At 45.8% G+C, this 26,508-nt stretch overlaps 1 protein-coding gene across 4 annotated transcripts in view; it reads left to right on the forward strand.

Moving 5' to 3' along the window:
* HMCN1 (hemicentin 1) overlaps window positions 1-26,508 on the forward strand; it is a 313,634-nt gene that overhangs the window by 79,646 nt on the left and 207,480 nt on the right. For all 4 annotated transcript variants that reach the window (XR_014549512.1, XM_083620076.1, XM_083620077.1 and 1 more), the window contains 5 exons: window positions 5,466-5,586; window positions 5,934-6,197; window positions 7,195-7,339; window positions 17,713-17,834; window positions 21,586-21,861. Coding sequence is in view for 3 of the 4 variants with exons in the window: in XM_083620076.1 (XP_083476202.1) it covers window positions 5,466-5,586; window positions 5,934-6,197; window positions 7,195-7,339; window positions 17,713-17,834; window positions 21,586-21,861 (928 nt within the window). In the remaining variant the exon portion in view is untranslated. The remainder of the gene's footprint in view (window positions 1-5,465; window positions 5,587-5,933; window positions 6,198-7,194; window positions 7,340-17,712; window positions 17,835-21,585; window positions 21,862-26,508) is intronic.

A 26,508-nucleotide genomic window follows, 5' to 3' on the forward strand; every position in this document is an offset into this window, starting at 1 on the left:
AATATTAGGAACTTTCACCACTGTAACAAAACCAGGTTTTACTGCCTGTGCTTTCTGACTGATGTATGGAACAGCACATGAACCTGAGCTTTGAAGAGTTTGTAAGTAAACCATTTTTAACTTACCAAATGTGTGGTCTTTTTCTATGCTAAGGGAAGAAGGAAGTTTTGGAAGGAACTCATAAGGGCATATTTTAAAGATTTATCAAACTACTTGGATACATATTTTGTGATTTTAAATCCCTGCTGGGGTTCTTTCACCAAGGAGGGCTTGCCCAAGACCTGGATTTTGGCATCAAGGAATTATCCTTTTATATATTTATTTTTTGCTTGCCACCAACAGGGGAAAGATGCAATTGCATATGAGCTTGAAGGGCAAACAAAGCAAAACAGAAAGGCCTTATTGTCTTCTTGTTGGAAGAAACCTTCAGGCCAGTCAGGTTTAAATGGACCATTTGTTAAAGGATAGAAAGAAAAGTGGGGGGGGGGGGGGAAAGAATTGAATCTGAAAGAAACAGGAAGTATTTGCAGTTATTGGCTACAGTCCCACACATAGTAATGTGGCTAAATCTCCCACTGATTTGAATGAGAGTGATGCAGTTGTAACTGTGTGCAGGATTGCAACCATTGTGAATAAGACAGTTCTCTGCTGAATGTTGTATTTATTCAGAAGGTGACTGTGATAATGATTGTTGCTAATCACACACAGTTTCCCAAGCAAATTTCAGCCGATTAAGTGAAAAGTCACAGTAATACAAGACAGAATCAACCCAGCTTAATGAGTTACACCCTTTGAAGCCTCCACGAAATATAAAGCCATCTGTAGCTATAGTAACTTATAAACAAAATATAATACTTTCTTAAAACTAAACAGCACACCAAGCCAGACTGCAGTTTCATATATTACAAAAAATGCATGAAATCCAGTGTATATGAGACCTTTTAATTTAATTTTTGGAAGAATAAAATTCCTATGACTTTAATTGCTTCTTGTACATTACTTGAAAGAGTTTTTCTTTCATTATAAGGGGTGGGTGGGTGTTGCTTATTCATAAAAATGCTGACCAGCATTTTTAGGCCTTGTGGATAGAAATCTGAATGGTTATAGTTTTAAACTCTCTTCTCTGTTGCAATCAAGTTCATGCTAAACCAAAATTAGCATGAGGTAAGGTAACCTAACATTGCTCACATGAGGTCTGAAAAGCTCAAATCTGTATCCAGTGTTTCAACATTGCCTCAATTTCGTCGCTGCACAAGCCATGGTTTAAAAAAAGCTCAACTGTGGTTTGGTGTGACATCAACAAACCATAATTGTTGTTTTTGTTTAGACGTTTAGTCATGTCCGACTCTTCGTGACCCCATGGACCAGAGCACACCAGGCACTCCTGTCTTCCACTGCCTCCCGCAGTTTGGTCAAACTCATGTTTGTAGCTTCAAGAATACTGTCCAACCATCTCGTTCCCTGTCGTCCCCTTCTCCTTGTGCCCTCCATCTTTCCCAACATCAGGATCTTTTCCAGGGAGTCTTCTCTTCTCATGAGGTGGCCAAAGTATTGGAGCCTCAGCTTCACGATCTGTCCTTCCAGTGAGCATTCAGGGCTGATTTCCTTCAGAATGGATCGGTTTGATCTTCTTGCAGTCCATGGGACTCTCAAGAGTCTCCTCCAGCACCTGGAGCAGGAACCGGCAAGCCACTCTAGTATCCCTGCCAAGAATACCAGAGCTGCATTTAATTAGAGGTCTCCCATTTCAGGTAGCACAGTTTCGTTTACCATCTCAAAGCTTCTGCTAATTTCTATCTCCTACTGCTACCCTGTACTAGGGATGCTTAAGTTTGTAACACTGGAGTATTGGCCAGGATTCAAGCACTTGGGAACGCCTAGTGAGTTTTCAATATCGCCATTCAAACTGCCGACCATACTTCCCCTCCTCTGCTTTGTATCACAAACTGCTTTTGAGAGGACTCCCTGTTTCAAAAGTGGCTTACTTTACCTCATGTGTTTTTAGAAAATGAAGGTTAAAAGTCCCCACGCACCCCACTCCACCAGGCATGTGGAAAAACTTGTGTAGCTTTTTGGGATCCAAGCAATTACACAGAGCACGTTATTTCCCCTGTTAAGTTTGCATTAAAGCTCTGAAATCAACTGATGAAGAAGAAAAGGAAATTTACTTAAAACGTTTAATCCCATTATAAATTTCCTATGCAGATGTTGTATAAAACTGTAAAAAGGGATCTGTTGTCACTGCTGCATTTGCCCAACTAACACTTAACAGCTAATTATCACATGATAACAGGAGTCTTTTTGGCACTCTCTTAAAAAAAAGAAAAGAAAAGAAATAATGTTCTTTAATTCATTGATCTCGACAGCAGCTGGCCTATGCCAGAAAACCCTCTGAGTGGTGATTTTACAGAGGTGAAAGGCTAAGCAATAGAAATAAATATGGCCTTTCCAATAAAGACAGACTGATTTATCAGGGTGCCTAGAGGGAGTGAATTGCCTAAGCAGTAGTTTTATGGAAAACAACTGTTTCTTTTAATATTTGCTGAGCATCGTTTTTGCTAGACAAAACAACTGAACATATTAATTTCTTTTTCAACTTGATGTGATTTAATAATGCAGTGATCAGGGCTTCTTCCACATGTTAGGACTAGATCGGGATTTGAGGCTTCAAAATTAATCCTAGTATAGCCGGGAATCCTTCTCTTGCAGTTAGTGGATGGCCTGGTTCATAAGTCATGCTAAGCCAAACCATGACTTAGCACGAGTGTGCAAGTAATCCAGCTCCTTGATAGGAGATTGTGTCTGTTCTGCACCTCCCTGTTTGTTTTGCTGCTGAGCCATGCTGAGCCGAGCTGTGGCTCTGTTTCAAGTGCTGTATGAACCCAGCCTTGTGGTTCCACTCTCTCTAGACTAGTCACACATGGTCAACCAAGCTTTGCTAAGCCAAGCCATGGTTTAGTTCAGCATAATCCCAAACCGGAATTAAGATTGCCGGAAGAAATATCAACAACCTCAGATATGCAGATGACACAACCTTGATGGCAGAAAGTGAGGAGGAATTAAAGAACCTTTTAATGAGGGTGAAAGAGGAGAGCGCAAAATATGGTCTGAAGCTCAGCATCAAAAAAAACAAAGATCATGGCCACTGGTCCCATCACCTCCTGGCAAACAGAAGGGGAAGAAATGGAGGCAGTGAGAGATTTTACTTTCTTGGGCTCCATGATCACTGCAGATGGTGACAGCAGTCACAAAATTAAAAGACGCCTGCTCCTTGGGAGAAAGGCGATGGCAAACCTAGACAACATCTTAAAAAGCAGAGATATCACCCTGCCAACAAAGGTCCGTATAGTAAAAGCCATGGTTTTCCCAGTAGTGATGTATGGAAGTGAGAGCTGGACCATCAAGAAGGCTGATCGCCGAAGAATTGATGCATTTGAATTATGGTGCTGGAGGAGACTCTTGAGAGTCCCATGGACTGCAAGAAGATCAAACCTATCCATTCTTAAGGAAATCAGCCCTGAGTGCTCACTGGAAGGACAGATCGTGAAGCTGAGGCTCCAATACTTTGGCCACCTCACGAGAAGAGAAGACTCCCTGGGAAAGACCCTGATGCTGGGAAAGATGGAGGGCACAAGGAGAAGGGGACGACAGAGGAAGAGATGGTTGGACACTGTTCTTGAAGCTACGAACATGAGTCTGACCAAGCTGTGGGAGGCAGTGGAAGACAGGAGTGCCTGGCGTGGTCTGGTCCATGGGGTCATGAAGAGTCGGACATGACTAAATGACTAAACAAAATTCAGCAGCAAAACAACGCGAGAGGAGTGGTTGTGATCTCCCACCTGGGAGCTTGCAGTATATGTGCTAAGCTCTTGTTTGCCTCAGCATGATGTGAGAGGCAGGCCAAGACATGTGACTTTCCCCCTACTCCCTTATAGGAAGGAAGTTGAGCAGCTGGGGGAGTGGTGTAGGAAAAACAACTTACTCCTTAATTTAAAGAAAACCAAAGAGATTATTGTGGACTTTAGGAAATGTAAATTGAATATTCAGCCACTTATTATTGAGGGGAAGTGCGTGGAACAGGTCTCAGTGTTTTGATTTCTGGGAGTGGAGTTGAGAGATGACCTAACCTGGGGAGAAAACAGCAAAGACCTGATGAAGAGAGCACAGCAGAGGTTATATTTTCTGAGAATCCTCCGGAAAAACAATCTCTCAAAGGACCTGTTGATGGCATTTTACCATTGTACTGTGGAGAGTGTATTAACTTATGGTCTGTGTGTGTGGTTTGGGAGCTGCACGGTCAGGGAAAAAACAATGCTGTCCAGGGTTGTAAAGACTGCGGATAGAATAATTGGGTGCACTCTTCCCACCTTGGATCAAATCTATGCTTCGAGGTGCCATAAGAAAGCTGCAGAGATTATCTCTTTCAACTCCTGCCTTCTGGAAGAAGGTACAGGGTTATAAAGAGAAACAGTTTCTATCCAAATGTGATTTTGGTTTTAAATGCAGTGTAAGGAGTCTCTATGGGAATACATTGTATTTAAAAATGGGGTATCAGAGTTTTTAGGGGGCTAACCAGGTTGGGATAGCTGGGATAGCAGGCTTGTTGGTTTTGAATGTTTTATAGATTTTTTTTTTTCAATTTTGTTGTTCTGTATGGGACAATGACAATAAAGATTATCGTATTGTATTGTATTGTATTGTATCGTATCATATCGTATGTGCTTAAACTTTACCCACAAACAGTTGGCCAGGTCAGGTGCTGGCTGAAGGGTCTAGGAGCTTAGCCCCTCACCAGCCTGATACAGCCATGTCACCACTGCGCCCCTGGGCAGCTCCTTTTGAATGGGAACCAATTTTTACTCCCATCTGCAGGGTGAGACCACCATCTTATTACTCAAAATGCAGTGCCCCCAGCCTGTAGATCTAAAAACAAAACAAATAACCAAGCTATGAGCCTATGATATGTATAGAACTATAAAATCTATAGATCTATAGGCTGGGGCATTGCATTTTGGCCGTTGCAAATATAAGCTGATCTTGGGAGGGCAATAAGTGGTTTTGCTGCTGTCACTGGGCTGCAGCAGCAGAAAAACTACTTCATGGTAACAGAGCACGCTCTCTCTCTCTCACTCGCTCTCTCTCTCTCTCTCTCTCTCTCTGTGTGTGTGTTTGGTACCGTAAGTAGCATCATGTTGAGGACCTGATGGTCAGACCCTGGTAACCAATGCACTTTGAATTCCCAATAGCCTTTAGTCTTTTATTTTTCGTGTATTTTTCGTGTATGTTTCTTGCAGTCCTGCGCTTACCTTGTTAACACAGAAATTGTCTCCATTATTTCACGGAGACATTGATTGCACAGTAGGATCGCAGCCCTAACACAAAACAGATTCAACGAATACCAGCTCTTGGGGACTGAAAAACTTCCCATGCTGATCACAATGAAATGTTTTGCAATATTTTCTCAGGCATCAAGTAGCGGGCGGCATTCTGTTCGTATCACCGGTCTCAGTACTATTGACTTCCGGGCTGGGTTTTCTAGAAGTCCAACATTAGATTTCAAAACGACTTCCAGCAGACCAGTGCAAGGTTAGTAGTTCACATTTGAATCCTATTTACCTTTTCAGAGATGTCTCCTGTCTAAGGGATAATTAAACAATATCCTCCCCGCCTCTCCCCCACTTGTGTAAAGCACTCAGCACCTAAATGAGGCTGACTTCTGCTAATATGTGCTTGGTCCTTGTTTCCCCCCCCCCCAAAGGTTGTTATGCTGTTTCTGATTGTATTTTGTATGTAGCCAAGGTATTTGCTCTCTAGCTGCTGTACGCTGCCCTGGGATCTAGTGAAGGGCGGCCGATAAATCCCCTTCAAAAAATCAACACAACTGAGTAAATGCGAACGATATTGGAATGTTTGTATTTGCATTTTGTCCATAGGGATACCTACCTACATTCTGCTAAATACTACCGGGATCCATATTCCTGCTAGAGTGGACCGACTAGAATTGCTAAGCATCACTGGAGAACTTCTGAAGACCGTTCCGGTGAAATATTTCCCTGACAGGAAACCTTATGGAATCTGGAACATTTCTGAGTTTATTCCCCCGAACGAAGCCTTTTTCCTTAAAATAACTGGTTATGACAAAGACGATTACCTTTTCCAGAGAGTCTCAAGTGTTTCGTTTTCTAACATTATTCCTGGTAATTATATATATATATATTTTTAAAAGTTTTGTTCCCTATTTGAATCATCTTTCTCTATTTAGGGGATGATTTGGGTGAGGCGAGGTTGTCCAAAGCCCTTCCACACACCCAGTCCCTATGACACACAAAATTGCTGTTTTAGCAGTCATTTTAAGGTGGGGAGTAGCAATGCCCTCAACAGGTGAGAGTACCGTATTTTTCGCTCTATAGGACGCACCGGACGACAAGACGCACCTAGTTTTTAGAGGGGGAAATCAAGGGGGGGAAATTATTCCCCCCCCAGCCCCAAAGAGCAGTGGACAGGCTGCATGCAGCCTGTCCGCTTCTCCCAGAGCTTCTCGGGGCTGCGGGGGAAGTCCGGGTTCCCTCCCCCCAGCCCCAAAGAGCAAAGAGCGCAGCCTCTCCCGGCTGGAGAGGCTGTGCAAGGCTAAAGAGGAAGCCAAGGCAGCGAGCGGGATGGATCGCGGTCACTGCCTTGGCTTCTTTAGCCTTGCGCAGCCTCTCCCAGCTGGAGAGGCTGCACGCGGCTATGGCAATTCCCCCACCTCCCACAAAAGCCCACAGGAGCCGCACACCCTTTAAGGAGCGTGCGGCTCCTGTGGGCTTTTCTACGAGGAGGGAGAAGGGACTGACGGGCCGCGTCAGTCCCTTCTCCCTCCTGGGGAAAAGCCCGCAAGAGACGCGTGGAGCTTGTGTGCAGTTCTTGGGGGCTTTTCCTGCCTGCCTCCCCCCTGCATTCACTCCATAGGACTTTCCCCCTTAGTTTCTAAGAGGGAAAAAGTGCGTCCTATGGAGCGAAAAATACGGTACCTCATATTTGTGAACATAGTTGCAGGGTCACTGGCGATAACCCACAATTCCCCCAGCCTCACCTGCACCTCTTTCCACCTCATCCCCATCCTGCTGCGTCCTGCCCCAACCCCCACTCCATGGTCTGCTGTTGTCTGTTAGATTTGCAAGAAATGTAATTTTAATTTTTTTGCTTTTGTTCTAGATGCTCCCAAAGTAAGCATGCCCAGGAAAACCCCAGGATACTACCTGCAGCCAGGTCACATTCCTTGCCATGTAGCCAGCCTCATACCATTTACTGTGTATTTTAGCAGAAATGGGATCAAGCTGGGAATGGAACGGTTTTTCAAGTAAGTAGCCATTTCTCAATTTCGTTGCGCAACAACGGGGTTTCATCCAAATAAAAGTCATTATTTATAATAATAATAATAAAATATTTATATGCCGCTCTGTTATATCACAGTGGTTTTACAACAATATAAAAACGTAAAGCCAATTTATAAATGTTAAAAACAAATTAAAAGCAAAATGAAATTAAAACCAAACATCAATAGACCACTGAGGGGGGGGATGTATACACTTGGTGGAACAGAAGGATTTTCAGCAGGCATTTAAAAGTTGACACAGAGGGACCCTGCAGCTAGATATTTTGAAAACCTGTGGGGTAATAGATTTCTTTAAAAGCTAGTGTGTGCTTTGAGTAACAGTGATGGTAGTGATGGTGACTGAAATTTCAATAGGGTGATGATTGAATTTCAGCAGGAGCAAACATAAGATTCTATAACTTAAAAGGTAAAGGGACCCCTGACCATTAGGTCCAGTCGTGACCGACTCTGGGGTTGCAGCGCTCATCTCGCTTTATTAGCCGAGGGAGCCGGCGTACAGCTTCCGGGTCATGTGGCCAGCATGACTAAGCCGCTTCTAGTGAACCAGAGCAGCGCACGGAAATGCTGTCTACCTTCCCGCCGGAGTGGTACCTATTTATCTACTTGCACTTTGACGTGCTTTCGAACTGCTAGGTTGGCAGGAGCAGGGACCAAGCAACGGGAGCTCACCCCATCGCAGGGATTCAAACTGCCGACCTTCTGATCGGCAAGTCCTAGGCTCTGTGGTTTAACCCACAGCGCCAACTTAGGCAGCAATAATAACAAGCTGCACAAACACAAGATGGGGGATGCCTTGGTTGGCAGTAGTACATGCGAAAAGGATCTAGGGGTCTTAGTAGACCACAAGCTGAACATGAGTCAGCAGTGTGATGTAGCAGCAAAAAAAGCTAATGCTATTCTAGGCTGCATCAACAGAAGTCTAGTGTCCCGATGAAGAAATGTAATAGTACCACTTGATTCTGCCTTGGTCAGACCACACCTGCAGTACTGTGTCCAATTCTGGGCACCACAATTTAAGAAGGATATTGACAAGCTGGGACATGTGCAGAGAAGGGCAACCAAATAGAAGAACAGCAGGGATGAAAACCTGTTTGTGTAGTAGTTTTTTCTACTTCCAAAATGTAGAAAGTGTGTGGCCCACATTCTTTTGAGGGTATCATTCTGTTTGGCAAGCTGACATGCTTGTGCAGAGGGAACATTTGTAATAGTGTGACATAGAATTCCACCCTATATAATTAATCAATTAGCAGGCTGGATTCCTGTAATGCTGTCCTGTAAACTGCTGTCAGTTTTATCACATAATCTTTTTCATGAAGTTCCATTAAGTCATTGCAAGCACATACTTCACCAGTTCAGTAATTCGGGTCTCAAACTTTAATGACCAAATTGCTTGTTTTTTTTCTCTTAATTTCCCCCATATCTTGTTACATGACTGTGGAACAGAGCAGAATATGTTGATGCTTTCACAAAATAATCTTCAAGCCAAGGGTTACTGACTAAGAGCTGCATCTTAAGTAATGAGATTTACATTGGCTTTTCTCCTGTTGCATAGAGAGCTCGCAGTTACGTATGTGTTTTAAAAGGATTGATCAAGTTCCATAGTATACTAGTCTCCCTTGATTTAGGATGAAGGCAGACATAACATTTTAATAGTGTGGGCACAGTAAGCCCTTTACAAAGTTTACAACACGTATAAAATACTGTGGGCAGTGGTTAGATATACTGTAGTAACCATGTAATGTTGTGCTGGATATTAAATTTAACATGACTGAGCTTTACTTTCGCAGTGCCCCAAAGTGGGATTGCTTGATAATATTTAAATGATGTCTTTAAATTTTGGCAATGGTTTCTCAGCTAGCATCAATGTAGCCGTAACACTGCAGTGGTACCTCGGTTTATGAACTTAATCCGTTCCTGAAGTCTGTTCTTAAACTGAAACCATTCTTAAACCAAGGCACACTTTCCCTAATGAGGCCTCCTGCCGGCGGTACCCTTCCACCATTTGGATTCCGTTCTTAGACTGAGGTAAAGTTTGCAAACCAGGACACTAGTTCCAGTTTTGCGGAGCTTGTAAACCGAATCGTTGGTAAACAGGTCTGTTCTTAAACCGAGGTACCACTGTACATTGAAAACTTCAAAAAGTTTTCAGCTGGAGCAGAATAAATGCCATGCATAACAGCTAACCAATGTGCCAGTGTGGTGTAGTGGTTAAGAGCGGTAGACTCGTAATCTGGTGAACCGGGTTCGAGTCTCCGCTCCCCCACATGCAGCTGCTGGGTGACCTTGGGCTAGTCACACTTCTTTGAAGTCTCTCAGCCCCACTCACCTCACAGAGTGTTTGTTGTGGGGGAGAAGAAGAAGAAGAAGAGTTTGGATTTGATATCCCGCCTTTCACTCCCTTTAAGGAGTCTCAAAGCGGCTAACATTCTCCTTTCCCTTCCTCCCCCACAAAAAACACTCTGTGAGGTGAGCAAGGCTGAGAGACTTCAAAGAAGTGTGATTGGCCCAAGGTCACCCAGCAGCTGCATGTGGAGGAGCGGAGACGCGAACCCGGTTCCCCAGATTACGAGACTACCGCTCTTAACCACTACACCACACTGGCTCTCAGGAAGGGAAAGGAGAATGTTAGCCGCTTTGAGACTCCTTCGGATAATGATAAAGCGGGATATCAAATCCAAACTTCTAACCAGCGTTTTAGCGCAAATGATTAGCACAGCACCAGATGATCACACTTTGCATTGGTATAATTATATATTCCCTGTGCTGCAAACTGAGTGCATTGTAATGCCATCATCGTCTCTTTAATTTGGTTTTCCTCACTTCTTTGCATTGTAGCCCAAACTGTTTTATGCTGTGAAGGAAGCTTTGCATTTTTCTCTCTGTGCGGTTATCGTGGGTCACTTTGTGACAGGGGTTTAACTGTGGGTGAAAGCTTAGCACTATGGTTCAGGGATGCCTTTAGGATTTCCTCATGTATGTGGATTGGGGGCCATGCATGAGAGCGTGCATACAATTTATTGGCAGAAACTGATTATTCACAGAAATTTTGGGTCATGGGCATTCATATTTTGGCTTATATCTTTTGATGCTTTTTTTTTTTTTTTTAAGGAAGCTAAAAGTCTGGGTCCCCTGCTGGCCTTGCTCCACTTCCCAATCCAACCTTTTCTCCCCATCAGTTGCCGCCCTGTTACAGAGGTTCAGTGTTTCTCAAACATGGGTCCCCAGCTGTTGCTAGCCTACAACTCCCACCATCCCCAGTGTCAGGGAACTGCCATCGGGAGAACTGGAGAGGAAGAGACTCACAGAGGCTGGCAGAGACTTGTCAGCTGATGAGGGAACCAGCAGGGGGAGAGAGGCAGTTCCAAGGGATAGTGAGTCGGAAGGAGGACTCAGAGACAATTCCAGCGAGAACAGCGAGGAGGTTTCGGGACCTCCTATAGGGACGCCCACTCCTCGCCGGAAATTGTCACGTAGAGAGTCCAGAAGACGTGTTTCCGTTAAGGAGCTTTTATGCTGGAAGAAATTCCGTAAACGCCCACTGTCGGATTCTGCCAGCGACTGACGGAGCCATGTTTATGGGGCTCCGTTACAGACAGTGGTTTGTGGACTTAGCCAAACACTGAGGGATCAGTAACTTTACGCACAAGCAGCTCAACATCCCATCACAGCAATCCGACAGTCCCTGAAAGCAGCTTGTGCAGAGGAAGCATCATGAGCGACCCAGCCGGAACCGGAGCTGCAGGAGGAGCTGGAGCCAGTCCGAGCCTGGAAGAAAGGTACCGGGTGTTGGAGGTCCAGCTAGCGCTGCAAACGGCGAGGCTCGATGAGAGGAGGGCTCAGGATGCAGAAAGGGCAAAGGCCCCCCCACAAGGAAGAAAGATGCCAGGATTGGTGCAGAAGTTTGGGGGGGATCCCAGGAACTATCAAGCCTTTAGGACAGAGATGCAGTATGCTCTTAATCTGCAGTTTGATGACTTTCCCGACGAGGAATCGCGAGTGGGGTTTGTGGTTAGCCATCTCGAAGGAGGGGCTAGAGACTGGGTTAGACCCCTGATGGCAAGGCATGATGAAGTCTTGAAAGACGCACGGAAGTTTTTTCGCGCCATGGACCTGATGTTTTCCAGCGAGATTGAACAGGGAGTGGTGCGCAGACAGTTGATGGCTTGTAAACAGGGGAGCCGATCTGTCCGTGAGTACTGGACTGAGTTTACTATGCTGATACACAGATTGGGGTGGGATCTGTCAGCGGAACCCATTCAAATGCTTTTTGAAGAGGGACTTTCTTCGGCTGTGAAAGATGAACTTTCCCGGGCGCCCAGGGCGGAGTCTATGGACCAGCTGATCAAATCAGCGTTGACCATTGGAGCACGCCAGGAGGCTAGAGCCTTGGAGAAGCGGGAAGGGAAAGGGGAGCGTTGGAGAGATTTCCGCATTCCAGAGATTCCGGAGCCAACTTTCCCGCCCGCAGAGCCGATGGAAGTTGGAACAGCGCGCGCGCGGGCAGTTTCAAATCCCAGTGAAGGGCGGAAGAAGGAGGGGAAGAGCCCCAAGAAATGTTATCTCTGCCAGCAGCCAGGTCATTTTGCCAGGGTCTGTCCACAAAGAAAGGAATGGCAAGGGATGGCAGGAGCTGTTGGGGGGAAGGAGGAGGAAGGGCAGGACCAAGTAAAAGCCAGCGCCTGACTGCCACCATCAGGGCACAGCAGTCAGGCGAAGGAGCAGTAAAAGTGCCCACGCCTGAACCTCCGAGACCAGCCCTAGTGATAGAGGTGTTGCTAGAGCTGCCAAATGGACATCCCTTAAAGATAAGGGCGCTATTGGACTCAGGCAGCTCCTGTAATTTTATGAGCAAGGAATTTGCAGCAGAACACCAGATACAGACTATCCCTTTAAGCAACCCCTTGCAGGTGACCACGATCGATGGGAGAGAGCTGTTGGGAGGAGAAGTCAGCTTACAGACCGTCCCAATGGTAATGAGGGTAGCCAGGCACACCGAAAGAATAGCGTTCAATGTGGCCACCTTGGGAGGGGCTCCCATTATTTTGGGGATGAGCTGGCTAGCGTTGCATGATCCGCTAGTGGGTTGGCATCAGAGAGTGGTCTCCTTTGGGTCAGCACATTGCCTAGAACATTGCAAAGAGGGCAAGGCTCCAGAAGGGGCAAGAGCCTTTCTAGCAGGAACAGAAGTAACGGACAAAAGAAAGGTTCCCAAACAATACGCTGACCTGAGCCAGGTCTTCAGCGAAAGGGAAGCAGACAAACTACCACCGCATAGACCCTTTGACTGCCAGATCAATCTAGTCCCTGGAGCCCAGCTCCCTGTGGGCAAGCTGTATGCCATGTCAGACAGGGAAATGCAGGAGTTGAGGGAGTTTATTGACAAAAACCTGAAGAGAGGTTTCATCAGAGAGTCCAGAGCGGTGGGGGGCAGCCCAGTGTTTTTTGTGGACAAAAAAAACACGGATAAGCCGAGATTGGTCGTGGACTACCGGACCCTAAATGCCGTGTCGGAACCAGTGGCTTTCCCTATGCCCAGGATTGATGACATTTTGACCAGGGTGAGGAAGGGAAAGATTTTTACTAAACTGGACCTGAGGGGGGCATACAACCTGATACGGATAAGGGAGGGGGATGAATGGAAGACAACAATGTTCACCCCTCTAGGGGCTTTCGAATATGTCGTTATGCCTTTTGGATTACAAGCAGGCTCAGCATGTTTTCAATTGTTCATGAACCACGTCCTGGGACCTCTGCTCTACAAGAATTGTGTGGCCTTCCTAGATGACGTATTAGTCTATTCAGAGAATGAGGAGCAGCATGTAAAGGACGTCAGAGAAGTGTTGAGCCGACTGCAAGCAAACCAACTGTGGGTGAAATTAGAGAAGTGTCAGTTTCACACCAAGGAGGTGGAATTCCTGGGGTACCGCTTGTCAGACAAGGGATTAGCCATGGATCCAGGCAAGGTCCAAGCGGTACTGGAATGGAAGACACCGAAAACGAAAAAGGAGGTGCAAAGATTCTTAGGGTTTGGGAACTTTTATCGGAAGTTCATCAAGAACTTTGCCCACTTAACGGCTCCCATCACGGACTGTCTCAGCAGCAAGAAGAAGTTTGTTTGGACGGCGGAAGCGGAGCAAGCATTCGAAGAATTGAAAAAGGCCTTCGCTTCGGAAGAACAGCTCCTGCATGTGGATTTACAAAAACCCATGAGAGTGGAGACTGACGCATCAGACCGGGCGGTGGGGGCGGTGCTTCTTCAGCCGGGGAAGGATAAGTCGGAGTGGAGACCGTGTGCCTTCTTCTCGCGGAAGTTAAACAAATCCGAGAGGAACTACACGGTATATGACAGAGAACTACTCGCCATTCACGAAGCGTTCCGGAAATGGAGACACTTACTAATTGGGGCACAACACAAGGTGCAAGTATGCACAGACCACAAGAATTTAGAGTACTGGAGAACGGCACGAGTGCTCAACCAACGGCAAGTGAGATGGGCACAGGAGTTCTCCAAATTTTATTTTGAAATTTGCTATGTGCCAGGCCCAGAAAACGTCAGGGCGGACGCTCTCTCACGCAAACCAGAGTATTTGGAGGGGGAGGGAGCACCCGAAGAGAGACATATCATCCCAGAGGACCGCTGGGTGTGTGGGGCGGCGTTGGTGGGGCAAAGGGAACTGGTAGAGGAGACGCAGAATGATGAATACGCCCAGAATAAGCTCCGAGGTCTAAGGAGGGAGGGAGAAAACTCCGGAGGTTTTGAAGAAAGAAACGGGGCATTGTATTACAAAGGGGCACTATATATACCCGAAGGGGAATTGAGAGGGAGAGTACTCAAACAGCTGCACGACAGCCCCACAGCAGGGCATTTTGGGCAACACAAAACCATGTGGTTGGTTACCAGGGAATTTTGGTGGCCCAGGGTGAGGGAAGATGTAAGGGAGTATGTAAGAGGGTGTGATCAATGCCAGCGAGCCAAGGGAGAAAGGCGGGCGCCGGCGGGGTTATTAGAACCGTTGCCCACACCAGAAAGGCCATGGGAGGCGGTATCGATAGATTTTATGACTGATCTGCCGAAATCCAAGGGGAAAACCGCCATACTGGTCGTAGTAGACCTGTTAACTAAGATGGGCCACTTTGTAGCGTGCTCACATGCAGTCACGGCGGAAGAGACAGCTAAATTGTTTGTATAACATATTTTTAGACTGCATGGCGCCCCCTTGAGGTTGATCTCAGACCGGGGCAAACAATTCACGTCCAGGTTCTGGAGGAAGCTCATGAGCTTACTGCACGTGGAGGTCAATTTTTCGACTGCCCGGCACCCAGAAACCAACGGGCAGGCGGAAAGAGCAAACGGTATCCTCCAACAATACCTGAGGTGTTATGTCAATGACAGAGAGAACGATTGGGTGGAAAAGTTGGCGCTGGCGGAATTTGCCTACAATAATGCGGAGAATGTGTCCACCGGGATGAGCCCCTTTTTGGCTAATTATGGGTGCCACCCCAGGGCATTTCCAGGGGGAGGAGGGGAGAGATGGAGCGTCCCAGCCGCCGAACAGTTTGTAGAAGAAATGGAAGCGATCCATCGTCAACTCCAACTCAACTTAGAAAGGGCCAAGGAACAATATAAGAAGCAGGCAGACAAGAACAGAAGGGAAGGTGAAACCATAAGGGTGGGGGATCAGGTGTGGCTGTCAACCCAAGGATTGCCGTTCAAGGGGGGTTGTAAGAAATTGAGACCCAAAAGATTGGGACCATTTGAGGTCATTCAACAGATTAACCCAGTGGCTTTCAGACTCCGGTTACCGAACCACATGAAACTGCACCCAGTATTCCACAGGTCATTGCTGTCACCGTATAGGGGGGGAAATGAAGGGGTTTTCCCACGGGGACCAGTCTTAGAAGAGAGGGAAAGCAGCAACCATGTGGCGGAAATCCTCGACTCCAGGTGGAAGGGTCATCAGGTGGAGTATTTGGTGGCGTGGGAAGGGGAACCGGAGTCAGAAAACACCTGGGTGACGGCAGAGGAAGTCAATGACGAGGTCTTGATTGAAGCGTTCCATCAAAGGTTCCCCAGGAAACCTCAGTCAGTAGCGAGGTTCCGGAGGGAGTACTTTGGCACCACCGACGAGGAGGAGGAATTGGAAGGATTCACGGGGTCTGAGTTGGAAGAAGGAGTAGATTTCGATGAGGATGAGTACTTAGAAACCCGAAACAGCAACCGGTGGAGGAAAATGTTCGAGACTTCGGAAGATGAGGGAAGTTCTTTCAGGGGTTTTGCTCCCTCGCCTCCCGCAGAGGAGGGGAAAGGAGGGGGTGAAGGGGGCCCTGGAGGGGAGGTGGATGTCAGGGAACTGCCATCGGGAGAACTGGAGAGGAAGAGACTCACAGAGGCTGGCAGAGACTTGTCAGCTGATGAGGGAACCAGCAGGGGGAGAGAGGCAGTTCCAAGGGATAGTGAGTCGGAAGGAGGACTCAGAGACAATTCCAGCGAGAACAGCAAGGAGGTTTCGGGACCTCCTATAGGGACGCCCACTCCTCGCCGGAAATTGTCACGTAGAGAGTCCAGAAGACGTGTTTCCGTTAAGGAGCTTTTATGCTGGAAGAAATTCCGTAAACGCCCACTGTCGGATTCTGCCAGCGACTGACGGAGCCATGTTTATGGGGCTCCGTTACAGACAGTGGTTTGTGGACTTAGCCAAACACTGAGGGATCAGTAACTTTACGCACAAGCAGCTCAACATCCCATCACACCCAGCTAGCAGAACCCAGAGGTCAGGGATTATGGGAGTTACAGTCCAACAACAGCTGGGAACTCAATTTGGAGAAATATTGGTAGCGTAATAATAATATAATAATATATAATAATTTGGGACGCAGGTGGCACTGTGGGTTAAACCACAGAGCCTAGGACTTGCCGATCAGAAGGTCGGCGGTTCGAATCCCCGCAATGGCATGAGCTCCCGTTGATCGGTCCCTGCTCCTGCCAACCTAGCAGTTCAAAAGCACGTCAAAAGTGCAAGTAGATAAATAGGTACTGCTCCGGCGGGGAGGTAAACGGCATTTCCGTGTGCTGCTCTGGTTCGCCAAAAGCGGCTTAGTCATGCTGGCCACAAACGCCAGGTCCCTCGGCCTATAGAGTGAGATGAGCACACAACCCCAGAGTCGGTCATGACTGGACCTAATGGTCAGGGGTACCTTTACCTTTACCTATATAATAATTTATTATTTGTATCCCGCCCATCTGGCTGGGTTTCCCCAGCCACTCTGGGCGGCTTCCAACAAAGATTAAAAATACATCATGTAGAACTGGCAAACAGGATGGAGCCACTGGGCTGTCCTAAGCCTTGAGTATAAATACCAGGATCTGGTCTGTAGAGCGGAAACTCTACTTGTATCTGGTCTATAGAGCAGTAGCTTCTCCTGTTGTTCTCTGGCTTCAGTCTCCAGTTCCTCCTGGACTAGTTTAGGATACAGATACCCACAGCCACAGCTCAACATTGTAACTGCAGTGGGGAAGGGATGGAGGTTTATAAACTACAGCCTAACTTCTTTATACTTCATTGCAAATCATTTATACGGGATGGAATTCTATATTGTGCTGTGATGAACAAGAATGTCAGTTTGCCAGACAGAACCATCCCCACTGTAATGATCTCTGGCAGGCAAGCCAACCCCGATAAGAAGTAATGACTCTCTGGCAGTTTTATGTACGTTTATTTACAAAAAAACACATCCAGAGCACGGCTTCTTGCCTGTTTGCATTTATGATAGTTTGTCAGTCTGAATCTTCACCCTCCCGCAGCAGGAAGGATGCCAGACTCCCACCTTTCCCCTCTTTCCCTTCCGTTGCCCTCTGATCTTATCCAGTCGCCTAGAACGGGAATCGAGAGGCTGGCCTGCCCCCTCCCTACTTCCACTCTACAAAGACTCAGACCTCTGCTTATCTACTGATTGTCTAGCAACTCTCTGGCTGCCTTCCAACTCTTCCTCTCCTTGAGATCTAACTGAGTTTTCCCCGGGAAGGGGGGTCAAACTATCCTTTCTCGACTCTGTCAGCCATCTCTCGTCTGCAGAGTTGGTCCCTTGTTCACTTAGTTCAGTTTCTGAGTCTAACTCTTCCCCTGTGCTCTGGGGGGCCACTTTCCTGACACCCACTCATCTCCCTCTGTGCTGGTCTGGGATTCTCCCAATCCTGCAAAGACAATTTCAAGGGGCAAGTGAGAGGAGCAGGGGAAGTCCCATTGCCTGCGTGGAAGACCCTACACTGCGCTTCCACTGACAGGGCTCATTAGGTGAATCCCAGTGTTTATTATTATTATTATTATTATTTATTACAGAGACTCTGCTAATGTGAACTGGGAGATCGCTAAAGTGTCTCTGCCAGATGAGGGTTACTACGAGTGTATTGCCAGCAGCAGTGCAGGAACTGGCCGTGCACAGACATTTCTGGACGTGTCAGGTTAGTGACGTTTACTATCTCATTTCCAGGGGGATCCATTTCACTCCCGATTTGTGGAGATTTGATTCTGCAAAACAAACCTGATGGCGTTTTAATGAATTCCAGGTTGTGTAGCGAATATGCAACCCAACAAAAGATAAAGGACTGCTTGGATGACTGTGTAATTAACTTAACGAAATTCACTACTGCGGGATGCAGCCATGACCACTGTCTTAGACAGCCTTTGAGAAATAGCATTAGGCGAATTATAAGAACACAAGGAAATCCCTGCTGGATCAGGCCAGGAGGCACAACTGTGGGGGGAGGTCTCCAGCTAATTAATTCCCACCCCCTGATATAAAACTCAGCCAGTTCCTTCAGGATCCTGCTTATATACAGTGGTACCTTGGTTTACGAACTTAATTCGTTCCAGAAGTCCGTTCTTAAACTGAAACCGTTCTTAAACCAAGGTGCGCTTTCCCTAATGAGGCTTCCCGCCGCCGGTGCCCTTCCACTGTCAGCTCCCAGTCATTAGACGGAGGTAAAGTTCGCAAACTGGGACACTACTTCTGGAGTTCATAAACCAAATCGTTCATAAAGGGAGCTGTTCTTAAACCGAGGTACCTCGGGTTACAGACGCTTCAGGTTACAGACTCCGCTAACCCAGAAATAGTACCTCGGGTTAAGAACTTTGCTTCAGGATGAGAACAGAAATTGTGCAGCGGTGGCGTGGTGGCAGCAGGAGGCCCCATTAGCTGAAGTGGTGCTTCAGGTTAAGAACAGTTTCAGGTTGAGAACGGACCTCCAGAATGAATTAAGTTCTTAATCCGAGGTACCACTGTATTTACATTTAGCCTCTCTGCTGCAGGAGCACTATCCGTGGTCCTGAAACCCACACCTTAATCTCTCTCCAAGGTGCTGACATTTATTTATTTATTGCCTCCCTTTGTTGAGCAATCACCTCTCCTAGGTGGTGGGCATCTCTGCAGATCACAACATAAATTGATCGTTATGAAAACATCACCCCCACAGGAACTTGCAAATGCAATAGCTATTAGGTCTGTTAGCTGAACTTCCCTCCATATGTTCAGAGGCGTGATGCTTCGGAACACCGGTTGTTGAGGACCTAAGGTATACTTATTTTAGATGGCTGTTTCAGATCACATGTGATAATTCCTCCAGAGCAGCTGTATCTTTGGCCACCTTAACCGGGATCCTTGTCTGGGATGAAGTTGAAATCTTCATGTAAGGAGTGACATCAATGGGTGCCTGTCCTGCCACATGCATTATACTCATTGACAGGAAATAGGCTGAGAAACCATTTCTTGGCTCACTAAAATCTGGTTCTCCTGCTGGACTTCTTTGGTATGGTAACTTCCCTGTTTGAGAACCAGAACCTGCCTGTTTGCTGGAAGGTACTGTAATTGTTTGCAGGAATATCCACTCAGTCAACATTCAGAAGTTTAACCACTTCAGTGAACCATATATTGATGAAGGCTATTTTTTTTACCCTTGCATATAATTCCAAATACATTAAATGAATATCACTATAAATAAGGATGCTGTCTAGACAGCATCTTAAAAAGCAGAGACATCACCTTGCCAACAAAGGTCCGTATAGTTAAAGCTATGGTTTTCCCAGTAGTGATGTATGGAAGTGAGAGCTGGACCATAAAGAAGGCTGATCGCCGAAGAATTGATGCTTTTGAATTATGGTGCTGGAGGAGACTCTTGAGAGTCCCATGGACAGCAAGAAGATCAAACCTATCCATTCTTAAGGAAATCAGCCCTGAATGCTCACTGGAACGACAGATCCTGAAGCTGAGACTCCAATACTTTGGCTGCCTCATGAGAAGAGAAGACTCCCTGGAAAAGACCCTGATGTTGGGAAAGATGGAGGGCACAAGGAGAAGGGGACGACAGAGGACGAGATGGTTGGACAGTGTTCTTGAAGCTACCAGCATGAGTTTGACCAAACTGCGGGAGGCAGTGGAAGACAGGAGTGCCTGGCGTGCTCTGGTCCATGGGGTCACGAAGAGTTGGACACGACTAAACGACTAAACAACAACAACAAATAAATAAGGAGGTGTTCTGAAAGCAACCATAGGATTGAGGCTTTCATTATATGATATACGGTTTCTCAACCGACAAAGAAAATAAGTTTAACAGTTAAAAAAGCCCACATTGACTCCAAATATAATAGTCAAAGAGGCAAGGTCAGCTCAATATTGTTCAACGGGAGTTTTAACATATGGTCGAAATGTCTATAAATGTCTCGGAAGAATTCAGAGTCAAAGGAACTCTGTTATGCAAAGATAAATGTGGACTTGTAAATCAGTGCTGGCATGAACATTCCTGTGTCCTTACAGGCTCTGTTTAGTTTTAGGAACTGTAAATCTTTCTAAAGGCAACTCATAAGAAAGAATGAATGTGAAATAATAAAGTTTTTACAGATTTCTTTTGTTTTCATAACTAAAACTAGAAACCAAGAGCTAGATATATACCCTTGCCACTCTCCCAGGATAATCTTTCTTCCCAACTTACATTTTATATTTTATTGGACTCTCTGACACAGTGGATCAGAAATTGTTCTTCCCTTAATTATATGAAATGAATGAAATCCGGTCAACATTCCTCCATGGCAGAAACAACAAACGTTTGAAGCATTAAAGCTGAAAATGTCCTATGGCTTGTTAACTCATGTACTTTTACTACCTATGGCAGCTTGCTCTGAATGTGAGGAAGATTTGCCTGGAAGTGAACCAGCTGTTAGTCTGTGCTATTCATAAAAATGTAAAGGGTAGTTGAAAATGATTTCCAAATCGTGCTCTAAGGAAATATAAAACTGTGTCAAGAATGCTGACTCTGGTCTCAAAATAATGTATGCCCATTGATAAAGCACATATTTTGTAAGGGAAATGCTGTTTTATTTGCATAGCATGTTAAGAGTTTTTCTAACATTCCTAATTTGAGGGTTGGGAATGAGATGGGAGAAGAATTAGTTGTTGATGGGGGGAGGAGTGATGGGAGAGAACATCAATAGAGGAGTAGGACTAAAAATCTAAGCTATAAAACCTTCATCCATCATTAAATCCAGGATGTGGGGATCTGGAGCTCATATTCTGACATTTTTAAAGATATCCCTTCAACGAGAATGGCAAGAAACATGTTTTCCCTTTCAAGGGAATAACAAATAAGAGAAACACTTGCAAAAATCCTTTTCTGCACAAGGGCTTGGTTTTTATTCCATGTGGATTACCAACAAAATGAAGATCTGTTCTCAGACAATTATACTCTCGCTGGATCCATTTGCGTGGAGCCCTGTTCCATGGCAGGCTTAGTCTCCTTTGTAATCCATCCTTAAGAACTGCACCACTAATAATAATAATAATAATAATAATAATAATAATAATAATAATAATAATAATAATAATAATTTATTACCCATCCATCTGGCTGGGTTTCCCCAGCCACATGAACATGTTGGGATGAAACATAATCCTGTTTCCCCCTGAACAAGTAATTACCGTATTTTTCTGTGTATAACACGCCCCCATGTATAAGACACCCCCTATATTGGGGGACTCAAAATTAAGAAAATGGGGGGAGATTGCCCCCGTATATAAGACTCCCCCCTTTTAACATTATTTTAAAGTAAAAAGAAACCCTAATCTTATACACGGAAAAGTATGCTAATCACTGCTTTGCCTTCTCTTTCCTGGTGTATTGAACTTGTGAAAAAAATTCCCTATTCTTGTTTTACTCTCTGCAGAACCTCCACCTGTCATACAGGTTCCTAATAACGTCACCGTCACTCCTGGCAATCGAGCCGTGTTGACATGCTTAACCGTGAGCACAGTGCGCTACAATCTCACTTGGAACAGAAACAACAGAGACCTCAAGCTGCTTGAGCCCTCTAGAGTCCGAATGATGAGCAACCTCTCACTGGAAGTCAAGGCGGTCAAACTCTCGGATGCCGGCGAGTACAGTTGCTTGGCTTCGAACGAAGGTGGCTCCACTGTGGCTTCTGTCTTCCTTACAGTGCAAGGTAACAGGAATATGTTCTCCTCTCCTCCCATTTTTGAAAAAAAAAAAGACAACATGCCACTTTTCCTGATCGGAGAGTCTCTCCTGGTGCCATCATGTTAGACCCCAGGCAAAAACATTCCTCTTTACCCAGGCCTATGGCTATTAATTAGGACGTAGGTGGCACTGTGGTCTAAACCACTGAGCCTCTTGGACTTGCTGATCAGAAGGTCGGCGGTTCGAATCCCCGCGACGGGGTGAGCTCCCATTGCTCGGTCCCTGCTCCTGCCCACCTAGCAGTTCGAAAGCACATCAAAGTGCAAGTAGATAAATAGGTACCGCTCCGGCGGGAAGGTAAACGGCGTTTCCATGCACTGCTCAGGTTCGCCAGAAGCGGCTTAGTCATGCTGGCCACATGACCCAGAAGCTGTATGCTGGCTCCCTAGGCCAGTAAAGTGAGATGAGTGCTGCAACCCCAGAGTCGTCCGTGACTGGACCTAATGGTCAGGGGTCCCTTTACCTTTACCTTATGGCTATTAAATAATCTGTGGCCTGTGAAAGTGTGGGGAAGAAGGCTGTTATTAGCTATTTTATTACTTGTCTGTCTGTCAGTATTTTTATTTTTATTATTGATGTTTTGCAATGTGTTGTATTATGTATTATGTATTATGTTTTGACAAAGGGTAGTATATAAATTGAATTAATAATAATAATTATTATTTCCCCACTTTCCTTTGATATCTTATTTTCTGCCTCCGCGGCACTGTGGCTTTTTGTGTGATTTAATAAGCTCAGATAGTGTTTTTCTGCATTCCTCCAACTTATATGTGTGCTTTAAAAAATCTTATGTATATTCTATCTTTCTACATTTCCCCCAAGCGCTGATGGTGATATTCAAAGTATAGACGTTCATAGACTTCTCTTTTAAAAATATAAAGTAGTTGTGATTCCTGCTTTGCAAGGGTTGGACCAGATGACCCTGTGAGTCCTTTCGAACTCTGTAATTCTATGATTCTGTAAAATGGAGGCTCCCATTCACTGCCTTCCATTCTCTTGATGTGATTATGTAGGATTCATTGGGGGTAGCTTTTAAAAATATGATGGAGTGTAGGACAATCTTTGTAATTCAGTTCTGTTCCCCCCCCCCCATTTACTGCCCGTGCATTCTGCCCTTGCTCCAAGAAGTTGTCTGCTTTTATCAGTTTTATTTTAACAAAATGAAAAGGCCCAGAAATCAAAATAGGACACAGCTGCCTTTTTCAGTGGGAAGCTTGAATGGAATTTTAAAAGAATAATATTTGGCTATAAAAAGGGACGAGCTTGACAGCAGTGCCCTTCTTATTAACTGAAAGGGAGTTCGTCAGGGGAGAAGCGAATATTTTGCCAAGACTGCGTACTTTACAGCTTTTTGTTCAATACCTGCATTTTCCTTTCCTCTTATGTTCTCCTCCTTTATAGGAACAGGAAATGCTCTCAGAGCAGTCCTTACTCATTTAAAAGCTGCTGTCCTGAACCCACTCCTAAATTAGTGGATCTACAAAGATGTCTGGAGGCCCTGTGGTTACTAATTATCGTTCACAGCAGGCTTCAATGGTGATCATTAAGTGCCTTTTTGAAGTTTGCCTCTTCCACAGGAAATGCAGGATTGCGGAGGAAGAGGCAAAGACGAAGGGGTATTTCTAATCCTTCTAGTAAACATTCTCTTCTGGGATCAATTACTTACCTATGTGAAAGAGCAAGGAAAAAACCTAAACAAAATATATACCCACTGTTAAAACAGCTAGTTGTGGGTGTCATTTGGCGAGAGGGATGGAGGGACACCAGCCATCCTGCTATTATTTCAGGCCATACATAATTATGCTTCATGAGCACCTACATCTCTGGCCAGCTGTGTACGCTAAGTGTCTAGTACAGATGTTTTCAGCCTTTTTGAGTCCAGGGCTCCCTTGACCAACTACATTCTGTTGTAAACAAAAATCGCCCTTTTCCATTATGGGGTATCAAAGAGCCCATATAGAGTCCCTACATTAGGTTCCCTATTGGTAGGAGAAAATAACAGAGGCCAACCAGAGAATATTGAGAAGCAAAGCAGCTAGTAAGCTTGATCTTTATTGATCTGTTGCAACAGGGTGCTCCCCTCACCCGCAGGAGAGAGGAGGAACCCAGAAAAATGGTGCGCAAGGCCTTATAAAGACTTTTGAAATTGCCACCCTGTAGATCAAGACCACCCCCAGAAACATCATACATACATCACAGAAGGGGTGTAACGTAAGACCACCCCCCAGATACATCATACCTACATCACAGAAAGACAGACAGAAATTTTGAATGTTGTTTTTCTCCGGTCGTTGTTTATCTCCTGTCTGGCAGGTTACTTGGTTGGATTTCCTGGGGAGCCTGGCTAGTCTTTTGTAATGATAAATACTTAGTTCCTGGGCCAGGTCACAGGCTCACACCCTATTCATAACTTAAATGTGCCCTTAAGACAGGATTTGTGAGGAAAGAGACAATGGGAGGTTTCCCACTTTGACCTTGCAGAGAAGACATTTAATTTAATCAGTTTAGTAATGAAAATGGATCCAGGTCGGTCTTCCTGTGCTGATCTATGTACATGCTTGGTTGGTACACTTATGAACATTACCATATATCTAAGAGCATAAAATTCCTATCACAGTTCTTTCTGCGGCACCCCTGCGGGGCTCAGGAGCCCAGTTATGTCATCCTTGCCTGCAGAGCTGGCAGCCTCTCAACCTTTTTCAAACACCCTCCCTCCTGAAATGTTCACTCAGCCCCCTCTTCTCTCCCCTCTCCTTGGGAGTCCTCTGGGCAGCCGTAGCTTCTGCCCCAGTTTCTGAGCTGCCACCCTGCCCCACAGAGAGGTGCCTTCTCACATTGCCCCACAGGGGCCTGGGAAGCACTCCCTGGCCAGCCCCAGAGGCACCATTCGCCTGGGGAGCCTATAGCCAGGGCTGCTGTAACAAACAGCTGTGCAGGCTCTTGGGAGGCAGAGACAAGAGAGGGAAGGAAAGAGGGACAGAGGCCGGGAAGAAGAAGAAGAAGAGTTTGGATTTGATATCCCACTTTATCACTACCTTAAGGAGTCTCAGAGGGACGCGGGTGGCGCTGTGGGTTAAACCACAGAGCCTAAGACTTGCCGATCAGAAGGTCGGCGGTTCGAATCCCCGCGATGGGGTGAGCTCCCGATGCTCGGTCCCTGCTCCTGCCAACCTAGCAGTTCGAAAGCATGTCAAAGTGCAAGTAGATAAATAGGTACCGCTCCGGCGGGAAGGTAAACGGCGTTTCCGTGCGCTGCTCTGGTTCGCCAGAAGCAGCTTAGTCATGCTGGCCACATGACCCGGAAGCTGTACGCTGGCTCCCTCAGCCGATAAAGCAAGATGAGCGCCGCAACCCCAGATTCGGTCACAACTGGACCTAATGGTCAGGGGTCCCTTTACCTTTACCTAAGGAGTCTCCAAGCGGCTAACATTCTCCTTTCCCTTCCTCCCCCACAACAAACACTCTGTGAGGTGAGTGGGGCTGAGAGACTTCAAAGAAGTGTGCCTGGCCCAAGGTCACCCAGCAGCTGCATGTGGAGGAGCAGGGATGCGAACCCGGTTCACCAGATTATGAGTCTATTGCTCTTAACCACACTGGCTCTCTCCTGCAGCACTCCTGACCATCATTCAAGGCACCCCAGGTTGAAAACCACTGGTCTAGTGGGATCTGTAACCAAATGGATTTCTGTGCTGCATATGCAAAATCATAAAACCCCATTGCTTCATGAAGGGTACATTTTGTCTGGTGATGACATAAAAAGCGTGCAAGTTACAGGGAACCAGGCAGAGGGCCTTCTCGGTAGTGGCACCCGCCTTGTGGAACGTCCTTCTGTCAGATGTCAAAGAAATAAACAACTACCAGACTTTTAGAAGACATCTGAAGGGTGCCCTGTTTAGGGAAGCTTTTAATGTTTGATGCATTACTGGATTTCAATATTTTGTTAGAAGCCACCCAGAGTGGCTGGGGAAGCCCAGCCAGATGGGCGGTGTATAAATAATAAATTATTATTATTATATTATTATAGTTGTAAGACAGGAAATCACAACAAATGATCTTAAATAGCGGGACAAAGAGCAGGAGGGGCACAGCGGCAAGGCTGACGCAGTGCAAACACGCTGGTGGAGCCAATTTGGTGCTGCTGTCGCCTTTGCACCATGCTGACCTTGCTGCCACATCCCTCCTCTCTTTATCCCAGTGCTGACTTCACCTTTAATGGAACTTACAGTGCAGTGCTATGTATTCAGAAGTGAGTCCCACTGAGTTCAGTGAGATAAGCGTACATAGGATTCCAGCCCTTAGTGTGGTTAAGCATTATTAAACTGAACAGAACTGTAACATGCAATTAGACCTCACTTGAACTCCTGACTGTAAATTCTGCTTTAGCTGTACTGCGCCTGGAATCTTTCTAAATCTGTTTGCGTTGCTTCTGCTAACGAATGAAGCTTGAATATTGCAACAAAACACTTAACATTGAGCTACAGAAAATCCAATACATATTGATGAAGTATGATCCAAGGAAATATGTGCCAGATAACGTTTTCCTGTTGGAAAATGTACTGTATGTGTTTATGTAAATACCCTTTTTTTCCTAGGAATTGGTTCAACAAGGTTC

Source organism: Podarcis filfolensis (genome assembly GCF_964270895.1).
Source record: "Podarcis filfolensis genome assembly, chromosome: 6".
NCBI classification, from domain to species: domain Eukaryota; kingdom Metazoa; phylum Chordata; class Lepidosauria; order Squamata; family Lacertidae; genus Podarcis; species Podarcis filfolensis.